General features: G+C 42.2%; 6 protein-coding genes across 6 annotated transcripts; 2 read left to right on the top strand and 4 right to left on the bottom strand.

The window, feature by feature from the left end:
• Positions 1-189: 189 nt before the first annotated feature.
• SS1G_10898 (predicted protein) lies at positions 190-5,614 on the bottom strand (the record flags this gene model as incomplete). The annotated part of the gene is made up of 8 exons (XM_001588401.1): positions 190-796; positions 971-1,161; positions 1,525-1,888; positions 1,952-2,468; positions 2,637-2,765; positions 3,084-3,195; positions 3,415-4,731; positions 5,177-5,614. The coding sequence occupies 8 exons, from the start codon at positions 5,612-5,614 to the stop codon at positions 190-192; spliced, it is 3,675 nt and encodes a 1,224-aa protein (XP_001588451.1).
• Positions 5,615-6,520: 906 nt separating this feature from the next.
• SS1G_10897 (predicted protein) lies at positions 6,521-7,534 on the bottom strand (the record flags this gene model as incomplete). The annotated part of the gene is made up of 3 exons (XM_001588400.1): positions 6,521-6,967; positions 7,052-7,331; positions 7,380-7,534. The coding sequence occupies 3 exons, from the start codon at positions 7,532-7,534 to the stop codon at positions 6,521-6,523; spliced, it is 882 nt and encodes a 293-aa protein (XP_001588450.1).
• Positions 7,535-9,177: 1,643 nt separating this feature from the next.
• On the top strand, positions 9,178-11,219 carry SS1G_10896 (hypothetical protein; the record flags this gene model as incomplete). The annotated part of the gene is made up of 6 exons (XM_001588399.1): positions 9,178-9,490; positions 9,540-9,631; positions 9,694-9,867; positions 9,920-10,360; positions 10,416-10,928; positions 10,992-11,219. The coding sequence occupies 6 exons, from the start codon at positions 9,178-9,180 to the stop codon at positions 11,217-11,219; spliced, it is 1,761 nt and encodes a 586-aa protein (XP_001588449.1).
• A 2,307-nt stretch (positions 11,220-13,526) lies between these two features.
• SS1G_10895 (hypothetical protein) lies at positions 13,527-15,774 on the bottom strand (the record flags this gene model as incomplete). The annotated part of the gene is made up of 2 exons (XM_001588398.1): positions 13,527-13,732; positions 13,857-15,774. 2 exons carry the CDS (start codon positions 15,772-15,774, stop codon positions 13,527-13,529), a joined length of 2,124 nt encoding a protein of 707 aa, XP_001588448.1.
• Positions 15,775-17,502: 1,728 nt separating this feature from the next.
• Positions 17,503-17,900, bottom strand: SS1G_10894 (predicted protein; the record flags this gene model as incomplete). Its single annotated transcript, XM_001588397.1, has 2 exons — positions 17,503-17,785; positions 17,833-17,900. 2 exons carry the CDS (start codon positions 17,898-17,900, stop codon positions 17,503-17,505), a joined length of 351 nt encoding a protein of 116 aa, XP_001588447.1.
• A 1,425-nt stretch (positions 17,901-19,325) lies between these two features.
• Positions 19,326-21,063, top strand: SS1G_10893 (hypothetical protein; the record flags this gene model as incomplete). Its single annotated transcript, XM_001588396.1, has 3 exons — positions 19,326-19,925; positions 19,972-20,600; positions 20,655-21,063. The coding sequence occupies 3 exons, from the start codon at positions 19,326-19,328 to the stop codon at positions 21,061-21,063; spliced, it is 1,638 nt and encodes a 545-aa protein (XP_001588446.1).
• Positions 21,064-21,868: the final 805 nt, after the last annotated feature.

The following is a 21,868-nucleotide window of genomic DNA, read 5'->3' as shown; positions in this document are numbered from 1 at the left end:
TAACGTTTCCCAGTCAATATACTTAACGGTATTTCCTTTGGCTATAAATCTAATCCTAGTCCATCTTCCATATCACATGACTGATTCCTTGACATCATTCGCGCCGTTGGATACTGATCATGAGTAGGTACGAAATTACTTCATTACTATCCAAATACATATATTTGTCAGTGCTAAGTATTAAAAAACCTAAAACATAGTAGTCATCGCACGTCGCGGAAACATTGAAGGGTTTTTGAAATCTGCCGAATCACCAACGTCATCCTCCACAGTTGCCATTGGACGTCGTCCAATGGCCTTGACCGTGTCAGGCGTGTCGATTCTACCCTCCATCTCTTTTTGAATTGGCTGTTGCGCAGCGTTTAAATGATCAGGTATATGCACCTCTACTTCAAGAGTTGTGTCTTTTGACGATGAAACATGGCTCGGTGGTGTATTTGTGGTGCTGATTGAGCTATGGATAGAGCCTGAAGTGTATTTGCAAAACTTTGGCCTTTTATATCTCGAATGACAATGACGTTCATTCTGATCGCCGTCCACCAATCTTTTGAGTTCCGCGGAACCCCCAACTATCTCATCACAAGGCTGTTGTTGAGGACCTTTTCCTTTACTCTGTTTCTCAACCGGCTGCTTGTTTTCATTTTCGCTTTCAGGATCGTGAGCAATGTTTACTTCTTCGCTCTGCTTGGAGGCAGGATCCGACTCTTCCCCCGCTGGCGTCCATTTTAACAAGAGCTGTTGCAGAATATCTTCACCGGCATGTTCGCTTCCCAATAAGTCATGAGGGTTATATGATCTACCGTCGTAATGGTCAGGATAATATGCAGGTCTCCGATCGAAAGGTATGACAGGCTCTTGCGTGAATATGTGGGATGGGAGGAAATAGGAAGTCGGGCGAGGCTCTGGTGATGGTGGTGATGGTTGGATTTTCTTGCATGTCTTGCTCCAATCATTATAGTTCTCACCATACCGGCTCGATCGAACTCCTGGATTATTTGATGCATATCTTTTTTGCCGATTTACATTTTCGGTAACGGTTCTAGCTACCGGGAACGCTTTTCTAGCCGAAGTGCTGCTTGGTCGGCCATCGTTTACCAGGGCTCTTTCAGCAGATGAATGTGCGGAGAGAACCCCATGTACCGAAGTTCTCAGGGGCGATGGCTGTTTCAAATCATCGAATGATAAGTCTATTCTAGGCGATGGTGAAATCCCACTACCAAATGAGAGTATGGAAGGATGGTATGTTGAGGCTCTCGTGATATTTATATCCAGGGAGATGTCACCGTCCACGGAGGTCCTTCTGGGTTCATCGGTTGATGAGTCACTTTCAACCGACGGAGATCTATGTCTATTATATGATGAGTATCTCCTAGACCTTGAGAGTTTTGGTAGCTCATCATATGATGGATTTCTGCTTCGGGGAAGGAATGGATTGATTGGTCGTTGGGGAAATCTCCGGTAGGAGCGTCTTCCTACCTCGTGGGCTCGCCGTGGTGAAAATTGATAGTCCGAGCTCGAGCTTACATCCGACTCAATCGCTTCTGAGGCCCTGTGTCCAGCCCGTAGAGGTGATCTGCCATGATCCACAAAGTCGGGGGCTCGTCTACCGTCATATTTGCTCTTGCTAGGTGCATAGTTCTCTCTATGATTTCCATGTTGTGATGCTGATTCTTTTAATTTTACAGCTGGATAAGCATTTTTCTTTGGGTCGATTGGTTGTCTTTCTAGTGGTGGTTGATTAAAGCCGTGCTTTCTATCGTAGGCTTCACGTGTTCTAGCCGTCCCCAAGGTTTCGTACGCCTCAGTAATTGCCACAAAGCGCTGTCCAGCAGAGTAATCTGTGGGGTGTAAAATTGGATGGGAGGTTTTGTACAGAGAAAGATAAGCGCTGATAAAAGTTAGTGATTGAAGAGATGGTTAATGGAGAACATAAGAGAAAGAAATTGCATACTCTCTAATAGTAGCAGCACTGGCATATGTTGGAATTTGTAAGGATACATAATGATTGTGAGATTCTCTTTCATGGCTAGGAGATTCAGCATTGGGTATTTCGGATATATATGAGGCTTTTATGACTGACTTGGGAGAGTTCATAAAGCCTGGTTCTGTGTTCTTTGTGCCCCGGGAACTGAACTCGGGATAAATCCGCTGAGAAGGTTTGAGCGGCGTCGTAAAATCTGTAAATTTCGTGTTCGGAGTGACTCGAATATCATCGGCACCTATGTCGTCTAATGTCGCAGAAGGACTTATAGAGCGACCGCTTTTGTCCGATTTTACAGTGAGATCAGTCTCCAGTTTTGAGCTTCCCACAAGATACACTGTGATAGACTCAGTACCGTCACTTCCTGGGCTGTGGTATTGCCCATCAACAACTTCGAGTTGCGCCAGGGTCCACGCAATACCACCATTGACTTCATTTTCCGAGTTGACTATTAATTGTACCTGTTCCTGCTGCAATACTGTTAAATCTAAGATCTTCTCCACGACTTTCGTGTCAGTCGTGCTTAGTTCTAGAATTCTCCGAAAAATGTGTCTCTTCGAGAAATGTTGTTTGGTAATATGAGTGTTCACCCAATCAGGCGACTGATGCAAATGTTCACGGATTCTTGGGTGAATTGTATATGCGCAATACAAACTATCCCCGGCCTCCATAGCTCGTAGAATGATATCTTCAAATACATGGGAGTTAAAGGTAACACCTTTACCGCTACTGCTAGCAGTTGCTCGAGTTGGTGTATATCTAAAGTCGAGTCCGGAGTTCGGCGCTGTGTCAAGATGAGCCAGAGGCTTAGTGATGATTATCGCAATATGGCCCTTCTCACTCCGCCACCACAATCGGCTAGGAGACTTCTTTATTTCTCTGAGACTTATAAGCTCTCTTCTATAATTATGTTGAGGTTTTAAAATTTGCGTTAGATTGTCCGTCTCGGCAGGCTCAAGGAAGCAAAATTCTTTCCACCAATTCTGCTGGGGTGTTTTTGATAGCATCCTCTCAATCTCTGTTTTGCGTAATTTGAAGTTCTCTACAGTTGGTATCTGTTGATAATTGTGCCCTTTGATAAAGAATGCAGTCATAAAGGTACCTTCCGGAACCATTCTGTCGATGTCATCGTCTGTAAAATGACTGCCTCTGAAAATCCCCTTAAGACCACCACTCTTACTAGATTTGTGGTTTGAATAGCTATCTACCGATGACTGATTACTCTGGAAATCCAAAGTTTTATCCTCGCAGGGAGTCAAATTGTTGGATAGAGGAGAATAATTTATGGTGGGGTGGTTTGAATTTAATAGTGTGGAACTTGTCGGCTTGAAAATATCGCGATTCGACCCTCTCATGCTGGATCGTTTGATGAAATCTTCGTTTCGAGTTGGTTGAGAGTGACAATTGGTAAGTGATGAAACTGTCGGGCTCACTGGTAAATTTGACGGTGGGCTTCGACAGGTTGTCTCAATTTGGGGCTCACGATTTATGTTCTCTGAAAACCTTTCAACAACTGGTGTAAACAACTTCTTCCTCTCCTTAGGGATGTCATCCTTTTTCACAGCACAATTTTCATGTATATTGTGCTCGGGCTGATTCAAGACGGCTCCAAGTTGTGACTGACTTGGTATAATGGCTGGCAACGCAACAAGTAGCTTATTTGTGACTATCTGTGCTATTTCCTCGGGATTTCCTCGTGGTGGTTCATCATTTAAGGTCACTTGCGGAACGATAGGATTCTCCGGTTCGTCTACGACTCTCGTTTGTGCTTCTGCTAGATCTTCGAATGAGAAATCAAACCGAACAGGCTGTGGGTTCAATTTTCGGGATTGGTTCTGGCCATTAATAACAAAACCGCTACTCTGCTTTTGTGATGTTGCAACATTATCAGTGCGATGAGTAGAATCATTAAGATTTCCTGGATTATTAGAATTTGAAGAGGTAATGTTGTTTTTTGGATAGTCCGAGCCTGGTACCTCTAGTTTTGGATCTAGTGGTGCTTCTGACTTGGGCCTTTTGGCCTGCAAGCTGATATAGGACGGGGCAGCGGTATTCAATTCATGGCGTAGATCGGAAGGCTTGTGTCTCTTAGTGAGATTATTCATGTGTATATCTGGCCTCGCAACCTTGCTAATCTGGGGCCGATGGGGTTTGCACTCGGTTGATGATGCCTGAGATAACGAGGCTGGCATGATTCCCGGGCTCTCACTCGAAGGCGCCTTCGGAGGCATAAGTGGAGTGGTTTGTCCAGGCTTAGTATTCCCACACTCTCTTGTTTTCGGATATTGCGCTTTTCCATCAAGATTCCCACGCAGCTTCCCGTCCGAACCCACGTGCTCAAAATCGGCAAAGTTCTTCTGACTTTGCTGGGCAACAATTGATAAATTATCCACTTCTTCAGGCTTTTCAACCATTGTTGAATAATCTGGATATATATTCGTGTCACATGCATCCAAATCATCCAAAACTCCTGGTTTCTGTGTTGCTTTAGCATCAAAATGTGCCATATGACTCTGGGCAGCGTTGATGGTTGCATCACCGGAGGGTATAACATGTTCAGGTGCTGTAAGGTCACGCTGCTGGCCGTCGGTGTTCCTGCAATTGAGCTCCTGTTCCTTGATATAGCTACGACTTGCTTCTGATATAGAAGATCTCAATGGGTCATCGGGGACGGCTGGAGGTACGAATCTCCGAAGCCGGGGATTTTCTCGCCGGTATACATCCGGTTGTTGGACATAACTTTGAGGGCTCTGGGTATAAGGATTACCAATGTATTGTAAGCCGCTTGTTACAGGAATGAACTGCGTTCTACCAATTGGTTGGATGAACCGACTATTCATATACTGTGTATCATACTCGTTTACTGTCGAATAAAATCCATGGTTCATTTCGTCAATCCTCCTTGGCTCTGGATGCAGGTTGAATGGGAGTCGCTCGATATTTTGCGGAGTCGTATCGTACGCTTGAGTATCCATAGTATTCTTTACAGCTGATCCTCTGCACACGTATGAGCTCGATTTTACATCGACAGTTAATCTAAACTTACGATCGAAGTTCGGTTGATATATTAATCACTATCAAAAGCAAACTCAAGCTTGCTTGGAGCCCATGAAGTTCCCTTGAATATTGATCAAGCCTGTGTGGTTGTAAAGCGGAAATGTATCTTGAAAACCGCGATTCCCGGAGTTTACGGACTTTCGCTAGAGCCTCGTCGACTTTTAGGAATTGTGAGGGCTTCCCAATACCGAATTTCAGATCTTCTTTGTATTCGTTCAATCGATTTGCAATTCTGAGTTCCAGTTCGTTTGAGTCGTCTTTGTCCAAAACCCATGCTTCCACTCTCCAAAACACTTTCAAACACTCATCGGTGATATATTGAATTTGTCGAATGCCGGCTGTATTGAGTGTCGCTCTTTGTCTCAACTTCGAACGTTCACTTTCTTCCTTCAAGAAATGATTAATGTGTTCAATGGAGATGCTCGCAGCACGAATATTGGTCAAAGCTGCGTTCAGGTTTTGAGCAGCCGCACCAGCATCAGTCGTATACTTCGTCAGAACCTGTACCAATTGAAGACCGAAGCTAGCGATACCGATTGCTGAACTTGCAGCTCCCAATATTGTGACTGGGTCCATCAGGATATCGTTTTACCAACAGAAGCCATCACTGATACACCGGCATGTCGATTTCTTCGAAATAATTTGTCTTCACTTAAGATCAGTGAAAGGCCTCCGACGAGAATCAGGGCTTAGCAATAATTATAGCCGCATGGTATTAGGAGGCTCTGCAAGTAGCAGAGTTATGCATAGACTTACGCATCGGGAAAGTGAAACTCACTTGGCGAAGCGATTGGCAGGTCAATATAAGTCGTGAGACTGGCCGCAGGTGAGTAACCTAATAAATGCATTGGTAACACTTGCAGCCATTAAAGCTCTTCCGAGCGACCAAATACTACGGTGTAGAGGCTGAGTGCTGACAGATTGATTTTTAGCTCACTTGGTACAATGTAACCTTCCTAAATGCACTGCAAGGCTATGCGGCACTGATTGAGGGATATATTGTGAGTCCTCATAATTTCCACAATCATGATGCAGGGGGTATTAGAATAGGCATAAGCCCATAATTTGAGCTGCTGTTTTCGATCATATCCCAGAGCCAGTGGTGTTACCACATGGATGGTGTACGGGATAAATCATAGGGCTTTGCACGCCGCGCAGAAAGGGCTTTCACAGCGGGCAGACTGAGCAATATTTTTCTTCTCTTCTTTCAATTACAGCCAAATCGAGTGTCCCAGACGACGAACCCTCGAATCCCTGGACAATCACATGTCGAACTATGACAGTTCTCTTTGTGGCATTAAACTTTGTTCATTTTTACGAAGCCTGCAGTTTCAATCGAGGACTGATACTTGATGGTGAAGGTTTAGGTAGGTCTATTTGTGTGAAGATACACTGCTAGCACAGTCAATACCCAGGATATTTAGCCAAATGGGTTTGTTCTAAGACTTAGGAGGTTATGAATAATATAGTTCGGAAGAGTGATCATATCAACGCTCCTCCAACCATCCCCCTTACCTTCTCCACCACAGCCTTAAAATCTTCATCCTCAGCATCCCCGAATCTTACCATAGCACCATGCGTCTTATCCAATTTAACTACCATTTCCCTCTCACAGTACCCCTCTCCCTTCTTTTCCTCTCTCACATCCACACTGTCCAGAATTTTAACCTTCTCTCCCTTACTCGCTACCTCCCTAAACCACAAAATCACCCAATTCATTTGCTCACTTAAGCTATCAAAAGCTTCACTCCCATTCTTCAACCACAACATCTCTTTCCTCAAATTTCCCATCTCCTTGCTCAAAGAAGCTTCTGGCAATGCAAGCACCACATCCAGATTTTCTAATCCCATATTTTTTACTACCCCAAAAAATAAAATGGCGTGAGTTGATACTTGGATGTCCCTAGAGGCAGGAAGGATGGTTATTGCCTGGGCTTGTTAGCACGGGTACTTCCTTATTTTACTAAAGACGGAGAATTAAAGTGGACAATCGAAAGATAGAATAGTACATACAGCCCGTAGCAAAGGACCCCCAAAACTGTGTGCACACCAAACTATTTTTCTTCCTTCACTCTTCGTTTCATTCCTTAACTCATTAATGTTCTTCACTAATCCAGCGCCGATAATCTCAACGGAATCACGACGAGCATATCCATAACTAAGAATCCGAACCTTTACGCCTGGATTTGTTTCTAAAACTCCTGGGAGCAGATCTCGTAGCCAAAGTATTCCATTACCCCTATTTGTCCAGGACTCGGTGGGATGGCCGTTTTGACCATGAATGGCTATGATGCTGACAACAATTAGTTCGGATGATACATGAAGGAATGTAAAGACATACTCGATAGCTGCATCGGGAGAATCATAGATGATTTTAAGACCAATAGATGATGGATCTTGGGGAGTTATCGGTTCAGAATTGGAGGGGAATGGTTGTACCCCCTTAGCATTGAATTTTGCTATCTTCGAACGAATTTTGTCAAAAGTGTTCTTCATTGTTGACTATTAGTGATGGTGGTTATCTATATCACTCTGAGTGATATTTTATAATCTATAATAGTTGTTTGAGTGGTCATCACCATTGTTGATGATTGAGATGTATATGAAATAGGCTGAACCGTATCTAGGAGTGCGTGAGCGCAGGAGCGTGTACGGTTCACCTGCTACGATACTTCCTGTCGCGCGATTAACCGAGCAATAATATGTTTGATAATTACAATGGATGAACAATAGTTTTGTATCGTGGGCCGTCTTTAGCGGCGGTGATGTTGGTCGCCATTGCTGACATCTTATTTAACATATAGCCGCAAAAGCTTCGTTCGGAACCAAATCACATGGGACTGAGTAGATTCGCCGCATCAGTATCATTCTAACCACCTAACAAGCATTCTTTTAGTACGGCCTGCCTGGTCCGAGAGAACAAATTTTCAGCGCCGAATCAGATGTTCCTTTTTGTGATCATGTGACTGTGAAATGTTTTTGTCCTCAACCTCAGCCCTGAAGCCATGTGCCCCTTACCGAGTACAGCATTTGATATGATATCGTACTGGTCAGGTCGTACTGCATTTCAGGTCTCCAAAATTCTCTCCGAGGCTGGGCTCCTAAGGCTTATCACGTGTGGTGATACTTCAAGCAAATCGCGATTTGTTGTTGAGTTTGTTTTCTGTTGAGGGACGGTCCTCCTTCATTGTGCCTCGCTTCATATGCAACCCTCCTTTCATAATCCAGCCCCCAAGGGGGGCAAGATGGAAGAAATTTGAGGCCGAGTTTGGATGATTGGAAGCCCATGATAGGTTAGATCTCACCAAGTGGAGTATCCAAAATGTCAAATAATTCGCCATCGGAACTCAAATTCACCGAGAACCATTCTCTAACAATCCGGTTCTTTTCAGACCGCTATCTAAGGACTTGGGATACACGGGTACTTCCTTTTCTGGAAGATTCGAAAAAGGTACAAGAAGCTAATTGTATTTAATTGATAACTCTACTCATCAATTGGTGGGATACATTTTCACTAGGAAGGATACCGCTGCTTAACTTCAATTGTCAGCTAATTTAAATGTCAATGGCCAACGCATTATCTTGACACTACTGTATTAGGGTGAAGACAGATATTTTTGTACAAATTGCCAATTCCCATTTGCTTCAGGCGTCAAAGCATTGTCCAAACGTTATCAACCGTTGACACTGAAGATGCTCGTGGTGTCCTAGTGAATTGCCACATGTGATCAATCTCAAATTATTCTTACCGGACGAGAGCACTGGCGGAGTTACTTCCTGAATCATATCCTTCATGATTGGTTATAAAAGGGGTCGTGGACATTTTTATGCAAACTATTCGTTACGCCTAACCTAGGTACACTATCGCTCAACCATACTTCAGGGATTTAGTGTTACCGTGCAGTCTGTCAGACCCCGCAATTACTGACTAACTCTGAAAATCTTTGAAAACAGCAACATCGACTTCCAATTTGAGGATTTCTTTCCCCTCCAACCCCAGGTCAAAGTGTGACCAAACACCCAAAGACCTGGAAACCTCTACCCCGCATTCTCCTAGTCCTGCACGAGGGCAGCTAAAAGTTGGAATTGGAACGGTGCGATAGACAGCATAAGAATCGTGGAGACCCCAAGTTTAAAAGATGGTTTTATCCTCACCATCTGACGATCTGGCCGTACATCATTCGCGTACCGATAATACCATGGGCAGCATTCATAATCACGATCGCATTGAAAACAATGAGAAGCCTCTTCACTTTCCAGAGGATGATCATCTCAATGTCACGTCATCAACGAAACAGATGATTAAGGATGCGAGGGCTTCTACGGAAAAAGAGCATAACATGACATTGCTTCAGGGAATCAAGTTGTATCCTAAAGCTATTGCATGGTCACTTCTTATCTCGACATGTATTGCTATGGAAGGTTACGATTTGTGTTTACTCAGTAACTTTTGTAAGTTCAGTATAATTCAGGAATGGTTTCGATACTTATCATTCTTTAGATGCATTTCCTCAGTTCAATGAGAAATACGGTGAGCAATTACCCGATGGAACATGGCAGGTGCCAGCTAAATGGCAAGCCGGATTGAGTAATGTAAGTCAAGAGTTGCATCACTAACAGTTGGAATTCACTTACTCACGTGTTTCTTTTACCAGGGTGCCAATGTTGGTGAAATTATTGGTCTCTTCATTAATGGTTGGGTTTCGGAGAAATTTGGATATCGATACACGGTTATGACGTGTTTGAGTCTCATTATTGCATTCACGGCCATTTTCTTCACAGCTAAAGATGTCATTGCACTAGAAGTTGCTGAGATTCTCTGCGGTATCGTAAGTTTGCCTCAAGCATCCTCCCCAGAATTTTTGCTGACACTTTTGATAGCCATGGGGAGTGTTCCAAACACTTACAGTCACTTATGCTTCCGAAGTTTGTCCTCTTGGACTTCGTGGATACCTCACTACCTATGTTAACTTCTGTTGGGGACTGGGTCAAGTCATTGGAATCGGAGTTATCAAAGCAATGTTACCGCGCACGGACGAATGGGCATATCGGATTCCTTACGCTCTTCAATGGATGTGGCCAGTCCCGCTTCTGATTGGTATCTCACTTGCCCCAGAATCTCCGTGGTGGCTTGTTCGAAAGGGAAGAATTGAGGATGCTAAGAAATCACTTCTTCGATTAACGAGTTTGAACAAGGAGACGGACTTCGACGCTGATGAAACTATTGCGATGATGGTCCATACCACGGCAATTGAGGAGAAAATTACTAAAGGGGCTAGCTATATGGATTGCTTTAGGGGAGTGGATAGACGTCGAACTGAGGTAATTATTTTTTCTTGTTATCACGTTTTAGTCATCAATAACTGACACTAAATAGATCGTTTGCATGGTATGGGCAATGCAAAATTTGAGTGGAAACTCCTTCTCGGGTTATTCTTCTTATTTCCTCCAGCAAGCTGGTCTACCCACCTCAACATCCTACGATTTTGCTTTAGGTCAATATGGTATCAACATGGCCGGAGTATTCGGAGCTTGGTTCTTGATGAGTATGGGAATTGGCCGACGATCCCTCTACCTCTACGGTCTCTGCATCTTATGCGCTATGCTTTTCATCCTTGGCTTTCTTGGTCTCGTTCCTGCATCGCATAAATCCGAGGCATCACTAGCTACTGGCTCCATCATGTTGGTGTGGGCATTAGCTTATCAACTTTCCGTTGGAACGGTTTGTTATTCTTTGGTTTCGGAGCTGTCTACGAGAAGACTTCAGATCAAGACAGTGGTCTTGGGTAGAAACTTATACAATGTCGTGGGTATCGTTTGCAGTGTCATTACGCCCTATATGCTTAATCCCGGCGCTTGGAATTGGAAAAATTACGCAGGATTCTTTTGGGTATGTTGATAGCTTTCCCCCATAACATACTTCCATTGATTTTTATATACTAATGCATACCAGGGTGGAATCTGTTTTCTTTGTATCATTTACACTTATTTCCGTCTTCCAGAACCCAGAGGCCGGTCCTTCGCCGAACTTGATCTTCTTTTCGAGAGAGGCGTTAGTGCGAGAAAGTTTTCAAGTACAAAAGTAGATGTTTTTGATGATGATGTCAGTGTGGATAGTACAAGTGTGGTAAAAAATTACGATGAGAAAGCCCTCGCTGGCGTGGTCACGAAGGATGTTTGAGTAACCTCGTGAGGGTTTGGTCGCGAGGTGAGAGTTGCCATTTAGGTTTTTGAAATCATGACAAGGCGACAAGGAGTGAGAAAGACGGCGATATGGCAATAATTAACGATCGTTGAAGAAGTAACGAAGGAAGATTCGCAATGCATCTACTTTAATGGGTTAAAGAACGGACGGAGTTGGGACTTGTATACATATTGATGATGCGAAAGAAATGGGCATGTTATTGATTTTTAATTATCTGTAAATACTTCTTTAATGACAAAATTCATTATTACTCATGGGTAGAATTTGTTCGAGTGTGATAGGGTTGGACAAAAGATAGGATATACCTCAGATTACCCTGGATTTGATCTAACGGATGATTATCTTGTTGTATCTTTATAAAATAGGGTATGTGAGTACAATTTTCCCTGAATCGTGAATCCCTATCCTTTTACCAGCAGAACCTGTGATGTAAATCCTTCCAACATATGATATAACTCTTTTAACACCAATCATCCCACTCAGACCAATCAGACAAATCAATAGGTCGATTTACCTTTTCGTTCGTCAGAGATAACTACTCTCCGTTGATGAGGAGAAGCGGGGTAATTTTGTAATAGGAAGAAGGGAGCTTAGAAAGGTAATGGATCTCTCTAACTTGATTTAATATAGTTATAAAGCTAGCAACGAACAGAATATAAGATGATGAATCCGTGTACGATTAACTGGATGAGACGAAGAATGAAGCGCAGATGGGCTAGGGCTACTCGCTAATCAATCCTACTCGCGCTCCCACCTCCCCCAAAAGTCCATCACGACTGTGTAAACCATTATCCTTCCTATAACTTCTAATCCCAAATTTGGTTTATTACCTCTGAATAGTCATTCAAGATTCAGGGTTCAAGATCTAAGGGAAAAAAAAATATCTTACAGTTATAATATTTATGAATGATTGATTCTTGAATATTCTTACACATATCGAATCAATTAATTTATTATCTAAATAGTTAATCATTATCTCGTTTTCTTTTTTACTGGTCATTGATTCAATTACTTTTAAAGACTTTAAAATATTGTTTTATTTCATTGCTGTCATTTTGATAATATAATATATTATTTTTAATTTCATTATTATTAACAAATTTTTTTATTAATTCTTAGATGTTACGAGGTTTGCCGTCTAGATCACGTGGAAGTGCTCTAGGCTCTCGAGGTGGTTTATAACTAGGCGTCAAGCAGGGACTCAAAGTAATGACAATAATGCAATTCGTAACTAATAGTAGAGTATACTAAATGATTGATCTTGAGCACGAAGCTCTATACAAAGGAAATCCATCTTGATTATATAGACCTTCGTGCCGTATGTCCCACCGTTCCCCTCGATTTAAATCAGTGGGACGAGTGGGACCACGTGACCCCTTGTTTAGTTATGTGATGCGGGGTTTAGTCATAACTGAATACCGTTGTAACAACTGATGATATTTGAAATAATTATAGCTCTGTGACCAAAAGGGTGTTTATAGACTAGCAATTGTATTTAACTTAGAATCTACAGGTGAAGAGCACCTGTAGATGGGGATAGCTACTCTATATATACACAAATGAATGGCCTAGCCGTAATGGCCTAGCCGTAATGGCTAGGCAAAAAGAATTCATATTTATCCCTCCAATGATCTTACTTTACCGATAACCATTGATACCTAGTACTTGTCCGGATCTGATCCTCAGGTCACCTAAATCGCATACTAATCCCGAGTAATCGTATCATGTGTGGACATGGTTAATGTACCTGAGGTTTCTTATATAATAAGGGTGGGAAGAAAGCAGGGATTTCCGTCACATTCACCCGGTCTAGGAATAATTTATACAAGAAAGATTGGAGTTGGAGTGGGTATGAATATATTAATTTTCCTCTATATTTTCTTCTCTTCTTCTTTCCTCTCTTCACATTTCGCTCCCCTCCTCTATTTTTACTATCCTATCCTATCCTATCTTATCTACTCAACTCAATCAATCCACAATGAATCTAGTCCATCATTGAGTCGCTGTTGAGCCAACAAGTAATGAATGAATGAACCATCGCAAATCCATGTATGCATGCATCCATTCATTCATTTGGAACTTTTGATATCATCTCCATGATCCAACCTCTGATCCATCATGACATTTCACCAACGACAACTCAACAGTCCCGCTCATCGTATCATATACCAATGACCTCCCTCTTTCCTCTAATCTTCTCCCCTCTCTTCCTCCTCAATCCTATTTCCCCATACCACCCTTATCACTTAACCACATCTCTCCCCTTTAAGTTCTTTCTCCACTTTATTTCTCCGCTGGACTACCAGGCTTCATACCCCCCTTATTTCCAAATCTAAGATCACTCTCCAATTCATCACCAGGTTGATCATGTCTACTATACATTTTGTATTCGACTGAATCCTTAAAATTTAATGTTCCACTCTCGACCTGTTTTCTAGTTGCTGATAATTTGGATTTTGGTAGACCCATTGATTCGAGGAACTTGACGGCTGTAAACATATTATGTTAGCATTAATTTATGATGATATTGTAAGAGAAAGGGGAACCGTGAAAGATGAATAGGGAATTGGGGATGAAAGGAGTGGGGTAATCAAAAATAATGAAAAAACCTACTATCGGTCCATTCAGTCTCCTTCCTCTTATTACTCCATCCCAACTCTCCAGCCATAATATCAATAACCTTAGGAGCCGCTTCCAAAGCAGCCTGAGCATTCAAAAATGCCAATCTAGTTCTTCTAGCCAAAACATCTACAGCAGTTTGAGCATATTCATGTCTAACCGCATATCTAATCTCACCATCCACAAATGGATAAAGAGGAGATATTTTCTCTCCTCTAACAGGGAATCTTTGTTCAGTTGGAGTACTGAGAGACGCTACTGTCCAAGCTCTGTCACCATAATTCTCAGTAAGGTGTTTGGCAACATCTGTTTCGAGACCAAAATGTTGAATGAGGTTAATGAAGAGAGTTTTGGAGAAACCATGTGCACCAACAAGTTTAACTTGATGAGTTTGACATGTTCCATTTAGATGTGCTCCATCATCATGCAATTGTGTCCCGGAAACATCTGGTGCGTTTCTTACTGGTTTAGGTTGAAGTTTGAATTCCGAGATGGCTTCATCGACACATTCTTCAGCCATTTGACGATAAGTAGTCCACTTACCACCTGCACAAGTGAGAAGGCCAGAAGGTGAAATATTGATGAGATGGTTGCGAACGAGAGATTCGGTATTCTTTGCATTTGGATCTTTGACCAAAGGACGAATTCCAGACCAAGCTGCTAGAACATCACCTCGACGAACATTGATATCTGGAGCGAGGTAGCGACGAATTTCAGAAAGAATCCAATCAATTTCTTCTTCGCTTGCGACCGGGTTGTAAGAAATTTTGGTAGGAGAATCGGTGGTACCAGCAATTGTATTTCCTTGCCATGGAAGGAAGAAAATAACTCTGCCATCAGAAGTTTTAGGATCAATGAGACCCATCTTTTGAGGACTGTAATAACCAGGAAGAATAACGTGAACACCAGAACTTGGTGCAACAATTTCCTTTACTCCTTGATCGTCCATCTTTCTAATGGAATCGCAGAATGGTCCGGTAGCGTTGATTACACCTTTCGCTCTGATTTTGAATTCCTTTGATGTCTTTCCATCCTTTTCATCAATCAAATCCTTAACCGTTGCACCGCATAATTTACCATTAGCATCCTTTTCCAACCCAGTAACCTCGAGATGGTTAACCACGGTACCTCCATATAATGCAGCAGTCATGGCCAAAGAAACGTTCATCCTCGAATCATTATGAGCACCATCATAGTAAACCAAAGCACCGACCAAATTATCCTTCTTCAACATAGGAAAAGCATCCAAAGCCTTACTCCTAGTTAAGAAATACGAAGTTTCAATACCCTCGGAACCAGCCAAGAAATCATATGCTTTCGTACCTGCCCAATAATAAGGAGCTTTCCACCATTTATCCAAAGGTAGCATGATAGGTAACCAACTCGATAAATGCGGTGCCGTGTCCAAGAAATATTTTCGTTCCCTCAATGCCTCCTTCACCAACGCATATTGATTATAATCTAATTCCCAAACCGCCTTTTCCAAATATCGTACACCACCATGAACCAATTTTGTACTCTTACTACTGGTCCCACTACTAAAATCATCTCTTTCGACCACCGCGACCTTTAATCCTCTGGTAGCAGCATCAAGAGCTACACCTGCTCCTGTCGCTCCAGCACCAATGACCAATAAATCATAGACATCATCTTCATTTTGGGGAGTCGTATTCGCCGAGGCACCTTGAGAACCTCCACTTCGTTTTAAATCTGCGATTTGTTCTGCTCTCGTTTTAATCTTTGGGAAACGAGGGGGACGAAAGTGGCCATCTGCGCCAAAAGGAGGAACGACGGCGGAGTCGAAACCGGGAATATTTCGAGGTCGGTATGTGTAGTAGAGGACGCCACCACCAACTGTTGTAGCTCCTATTGTGTATAATAAGGGTTTCGCGAGTCTTTGTCGGAATGCCATTATCGATGGGGGGTATATTTCGTAGGGAGATAGAGATGGAGATGGAGATGAGGAGGAAGAGGAGAAAGAGGAGGATGGAGAATTGCAAGCCGGAGAAGTTGGAGAGGATGGAGAATTGGGGGCAAAAGTTGTTAGGATCTCAGGCAAAGATTAGGTGGAGATTTTATTCGTGTTGGTTGTGTTAGATGATGAAAGTGCAACAGGTGCTAAGCTTAGTAAATATCAATCGAATGCAGATCAGCCCGCTTTATTGATGAAACTAAGGGATCATGAGAGGGACCTTGAATATGTCAAGCCAAAAAATTATTGTTCGTTTCCAAGCTTGGTTGGTAAGATCTTACTTTGGGTATTCGGGCAGGGAAACTTAAAATAATTAATTGATTGAGATTGATATGAATAGATAAAGTCTAGAGTAATGAATGTTTTAACTTTGCATTGAACAATTGAATGTACAATAGAAAGAAGAAATGATGGAAAGGTTGAAGAGTCACCAATTGAGGGGAAATAGCAAGTCTTGGATCTTTTTGTCTTTTGTTTGAAGCTCTACCTAGGTACCTAGTAGTTATTGTAACCTTACCTCTCCCACCATTCAACAAGGAACGTGCACCGAGATATCTGACTGTAGACACATAACCGGATATACAAATCAAGACTTCCGTTACCTCCCCTCATATCATAAATTTTCCATTCTTCCCAAGAATTCTTCCGCCAATGGAAAAAGAGTTGGAGTTTACCTCAAGTGCTATCATTTTCCAATATTGACGCCCAAATACTAGGTAGGTATTTAAGTCAAGTATGGACGACATGGATAACACAGATAGACGCGGAATAAACGGAAAGGGGTTCAGGGTACATTTGATACTCCACCCAAAAATTACTCGATGGATTTAAAATGTACTTCGAGTAATCCGGAAAAGTCATTCCACTTTTTGCTTTTGATGGCTGCTGGGTATGTGTGCATGTATGGATGGATGGAATACTGTGCCACCGAACGAGTTGGGAATTACCCCACCTTTTTATGTTCCCATGGGACAATTTTTTCTGGGGCTGAGAATCATCTGTGTTGATCATTACCAGAATTCGCAACTGTTGTTGAGATACCCAGAGTGCCACCGACCCTGAGATTTACAAGTTGGGTTTGTAGTAAGAGATCGTTGAAAATCATAGTCAAAGATTCATGAGGTTAAAGGGTTCTGAAGACCGGTGATGTTTGATTGGCATGTATCTTGGTTCCTGGCTATTCATATATAGTTCCAGGAACACCTACATGATCCTTCTGGCGCTTCCTTTTCGCACTCGTGTTTGGTATCGGTGAGTCAAATGCGCGGGTATCTTTGGATCCATTAGTTAGTACAGTGAAGATCGCCAAGTAACTTAGATTTGCGTGTTCGGGGGTAACAGATCGCCATCTTGTGGGTACGTCGACTCATGTACATTATATACTACTGTCGGATTCCAGTGACTTAGCGAAGCTATAAAGGGACTCACGGGTTATCAAAACTTTCGACCGGCTTGGGTTTGACCTAGTTCTTGAACCTATCAAAGATTATACACTCGTATCTTATGTCCGAAAAGTATCCGTGGAAAGATAATCAGCAGAGAGTTTGCAAGTTCTGCCTATCCGAAATTTGGATATCAGTTTTAGGCAGCAGGAGCTGAAGAATGGAACGAAGTATTAGCTTCTTGATATCTAACGTGTGTTGATAATTTGAAATTAACAGACCATTCTTATGATGGTCGCATCGTCCCTGAATCAAATCCTTCTCTTGCACACGAAGGAAGCGGCGTCTTCATTCGGATCCAAACAACCCACAAGTGTCGGAAGAAATCCCCCTTAAGCAGCAGAATCATGAGGCGCACATGGAGAGAAGGAGTATAATCGCACACCATATTAAAATCCGCAAATCCTTCCAACATATAACTTCGATGTCGAGGTTGCGTACTTCTTATGGTATTGCCTGTCAAGATGGATATTTGTGGTGCATGTCCATGGTGGTGGGATAATTTGAAGCTGCAGGATTCATGCAAATTGCTGGACATGAAATGATTTTACCTCACCTAGCAAGAACTCTTTGGGGATCATCAGTGGACGGCACAGATTGCTCGATAAGCTGTCGAGTAGGCATTCTGTATATATCATGGAAGTAGTCCACCTATATTTTTGAAGCCGACAACACAAAGACTTGACAATGGCAATGAAGCATTCTCACTTCATGCTTCCAAAAATTCGAGGCTTATCATCTCTACCAAGTAAGCTGAGCTGCATATCAAAGTGGTGCACATACCTACTTAGCCCCATATGGATCCCGCGTTTATTCGATGAAATTACCCGCTCTAAACGCGTGAATAAAAACGAGATGGAGATTGGTACCAGCAAGGGATTGGCGAATGATGGAAATTAATTTTTAGGGTTGTGTAACCCTGCAAAGATTCTTAAGCAAGTCCTGGCACAGATCCAATGTTGTGGCCCGATCCATTCAACATCCTTCATAGGGTCCATCCAATATCACGAATGTTTATGTACCGATAGACTGGATGGGATATCAATGCTTTCCTGGACTCTCATCAAAGATTTATTTTAAGTACCTAGGTTCGATACCTAGGTACTAAATTGAATCCTGAGCAATCTTGGCTGTATTGCGGCAGTGTAAAAAGACATTGGCTGCTCATATGCCAGGTTCAAAGTAAAGACCAGATGAGATGGAGAAATCCCATCAAGACATATCATGACATGTCAAAGATATCAAAAACATACCTTGGCATTGATTGGCCTCGGTGTGTAATTATAAAGCCACCAAATACCGAAGTTATTAATTCATTTATGGGTTTACATTTGGAAGTTTATCGTATGATGTTGTCAAGGACCTAGGTATGTTGTGAATAGAGGTGAATTCATCGATTCTGTGTACATTTTTTCTGTAATAGGATCTTCCTGATTGGTTATTTATTGAGAGCAGGAATAAAATGTGTGCAGCAGCAGTACCATTGACATTATCGTCCCTTCTTCATTTGCTATTGAACCTGACCAGCTTAATACTCACAGTACCACTCGCTCAATTGTAATAGGGCCGTAGGACCGAAAACACTTAATAATTTTCAGCATTTACTTCTTGGTATTGATTTCATATTGGATACAATTCTCTGCCGTATCCCTTAATCTTAGCTCCTTTTCCCTCGATCGTTTCAAATACAAAAGAATCTGGAAATTGTTGAAAAAGGTCTTTTTTTGACAAACACCTTCACCTTACCACAGTACCACCTTACAACCTTGACTTCAACTTCAAGATTTGGTTTTGGTCGCCTCCACTCTACCAATGTGACTAACCCCTTAAATAAAAAAAACCAAAAACAAAATCACCTTCTCCATATCTTACTCCTCTCCTTCCTTCCTTCCTTCCTACTTGAATCTTTCCAACTGCAACCTTCCAATTCCAAGTTCGAAACTCAACTGTCTTTTCAAGATAATAACAAAAATAACTTTTACAATCCTCTACCTCTTCAAATAACTTTACGACCCCTTAAGAATCATCGTAACGTTCAACTCTCCTACCATGGCAGATCATTTACAGCCAGAGTCGGCTATTTCCAATTCCTCCTACTACAGCACGGCTACTACGACCAAACAAACTCCAGCACCCCCATCAGTTGCCAGTGCTCCATCAGGATGGATTTATAAGCAAGTTCGCATCGGTAGATTTACTCTTCCGTGCTACGCGTCGCCTCAAGTTCAACTTGTCTTGGTCGCACTTGTTTGTTTCCTCTGTGTTGGTATGTACAATGCACTCAGCGGTCTTGGTGGTGGTGGTCAAATTACTGCAAAACCAGCAGATAACGCAAACTCGGCTCTTTACTCAACCTTTTCTGTGGTCGGTTTCTTCGCAGGTACTTTCGCAAATCGTCTCGGAATTAAACTCACTTTGAGCTTGGGTGGTTTGGGTTACTGTATCTACGCTTCTAGTTATCTATGCTACAGCCATACCCAGAATACCGGTTTTGTCATCTTCGCAGGAGCATTGCTTGGTGTTTGTGCCGGTCTTCTCTGGACAGCTCAAGGTGGTATCATGATGTCTTATCCACCCGAGGAGTCTAAAGGAAAATATATCTCATGGTTCTGGTCAATTTTTAATCTTGGAGGTGTATTCGGTGCTCTTGTGAGTTCAGCGGCACAAATAAAAAATACCTACTAATTAACCGTAGATCCCCCTTGCTTTGAACATCGAGGATACCGCAAATCATGTTGTCAGCGACGGTACATACATCGGATTCATCATTCTCATGTTCATTGGAGCAATCAGCGCTCTGTGCTTATGCGACGCAAATAAAGTTCGAAGAGCCGATGGATCTCACGTCATTCTCATGAAAAATCCTACATGGAGCACAGAAATATGGGGCCTTTGGTACACACTGAGAAATAACGTCTACGTCTTCCTCCTATTCCCAATGTTCTTTGCTTCCAATTGGTTTTACACGTATCAATTTAATGGTGTTAATGGTTCACATTTCAATACGCGAACGCGAGCCCTTAATAATATTTTATATTGGTTCGCACAGATCATCGGTGCTTTCATATCTGGTTATGCCCTGGATATTCAAAGATTCAAGAGAACTACCAGAGCTAGGGCTGGTTTGATCGCACTCATCATCTTAACTGCCGCTGTTTGGGGTGCAGGTTACGGTTTCCAATCTAGTGTTCCTGATCGTGATGTCACCGGTAAAGTTGATTATCAAGGCAAGATGGATTGGACGAGTGAAGGGTATGCTGAAGGTTTGGCTTTGTATGTCGCCTATGGATTTTATGATGCCGTTTGGCAATTGTCCGTTTACTGGTAAGTGCTATTGGTTTCGTGACAGAATTGTTCGTTATGACTAACAGTTGACAGGTTCATGGGTGCGCTCTCCAACTCCGGTAGAAAGACAGCAAACTTCGCTGGTTTCTATAAGGGTATTCAATCTGCTGGTGCTGCTATTGCTTGGCGCATTGATGCAATGGATTACCCTTACTTGACTCAATTTGCCATCACATGGAGTTTACTTGCTGGTTCTCTCGTTGTTGCAGCACCAGTCATCTTCTTGAACATCAAGGAAGTAACCTCCATTGATGATGACATTGTTGACACTGATCTCAATTACGCTGATATTATGCCTCAAGCTATTCTTCTTGATCAAGATAAGCATTATCTCAACGGTCATAACAGTTCAACAGATACCCGTCATCGATACAATTCTACCTCGGATGAAATGGAACTTCCTCATCTCCGTCGTGAAAAGAATCCCCAAGATCTCGTTTAAATCAATCAGTGGACTTCGAGAGTGGTGTTTTACTACTCGTAAAGTCACTCACCTCTCATGGCGGGATGGTTTTTTTTTTCCTTCACGATTCGATGATTTTATGATTTGTAGGACGGGAGGACGGGCGGACGGGTGGAAGGAGAGTCGATCTTTCTTTTTGCTCGACACACAAGTTTTTGCAACAAACTGATGGTGCACAGGTGCCGAGTGTATGCTGAGATGAACTGCGATAGAGATGTCTCTTGTTTTCTGATGTTCTGAGATGGTGAGAATAGTACCCGACAATTCGGAAATTTGCAGCTTTTTATGTTTATGGATGTTGATGGATGTTGATGACTGCGAATTTTTGAAAGGGACAAGCAAATTGCGGATGAAGGTTGTAAAGGATCACAATGTTATACCAGGGTGCTTGAGATTTTTTTTTATCGAATTTGGTTGTATGGTTGATGATAGGGGGCGAATGAATTTGGCATATGCTTGTGGATACATGGTGAATGATGGATTGGATGGAAAATCTTAAAATGGATTGAAACTTGAAGTGGAAACACAGATAGTGATTGAAATACTTGAGGTTCAAACTTCTAGACTTGATACATTTTTGATATGATATCTTAGCGTGATAGTCGTTGACTTGCTCATTAGAGTGAAGTTGTAGATAGTTATAATTTAAGCTGAGCATGTGTTTTTTTTTATTAGTGTATCCCTATAAGTCATGTATATAGATAGGTAGATGTAGATATTAATTCATAAATGTAATATATCAATTTCTATTTACATGGATTTGATTGAGGTATGAATGAATTAT

This window comes from Sclerotinia sclerotiorum, genomic scaffold, assembly GCF_000146945.2.
Source record: "Sclerotinia sclerotiorum 1980 UF-70 scaffold_16 genomic scaffold, whole genome shotgun sequence".
Taxonomy (NCBI): Eukaryota; Fungi; Ascomycota; class Leotiomycetes; order Helotiales; family Sclerotiniaceae; genus Sclerotinia; species Sclerotinia sclerotiorum.
Note: the sequence above shows the minus strand (reverse complement) of the source record. Positions and strands in the feature narration are given on the sequence as shown.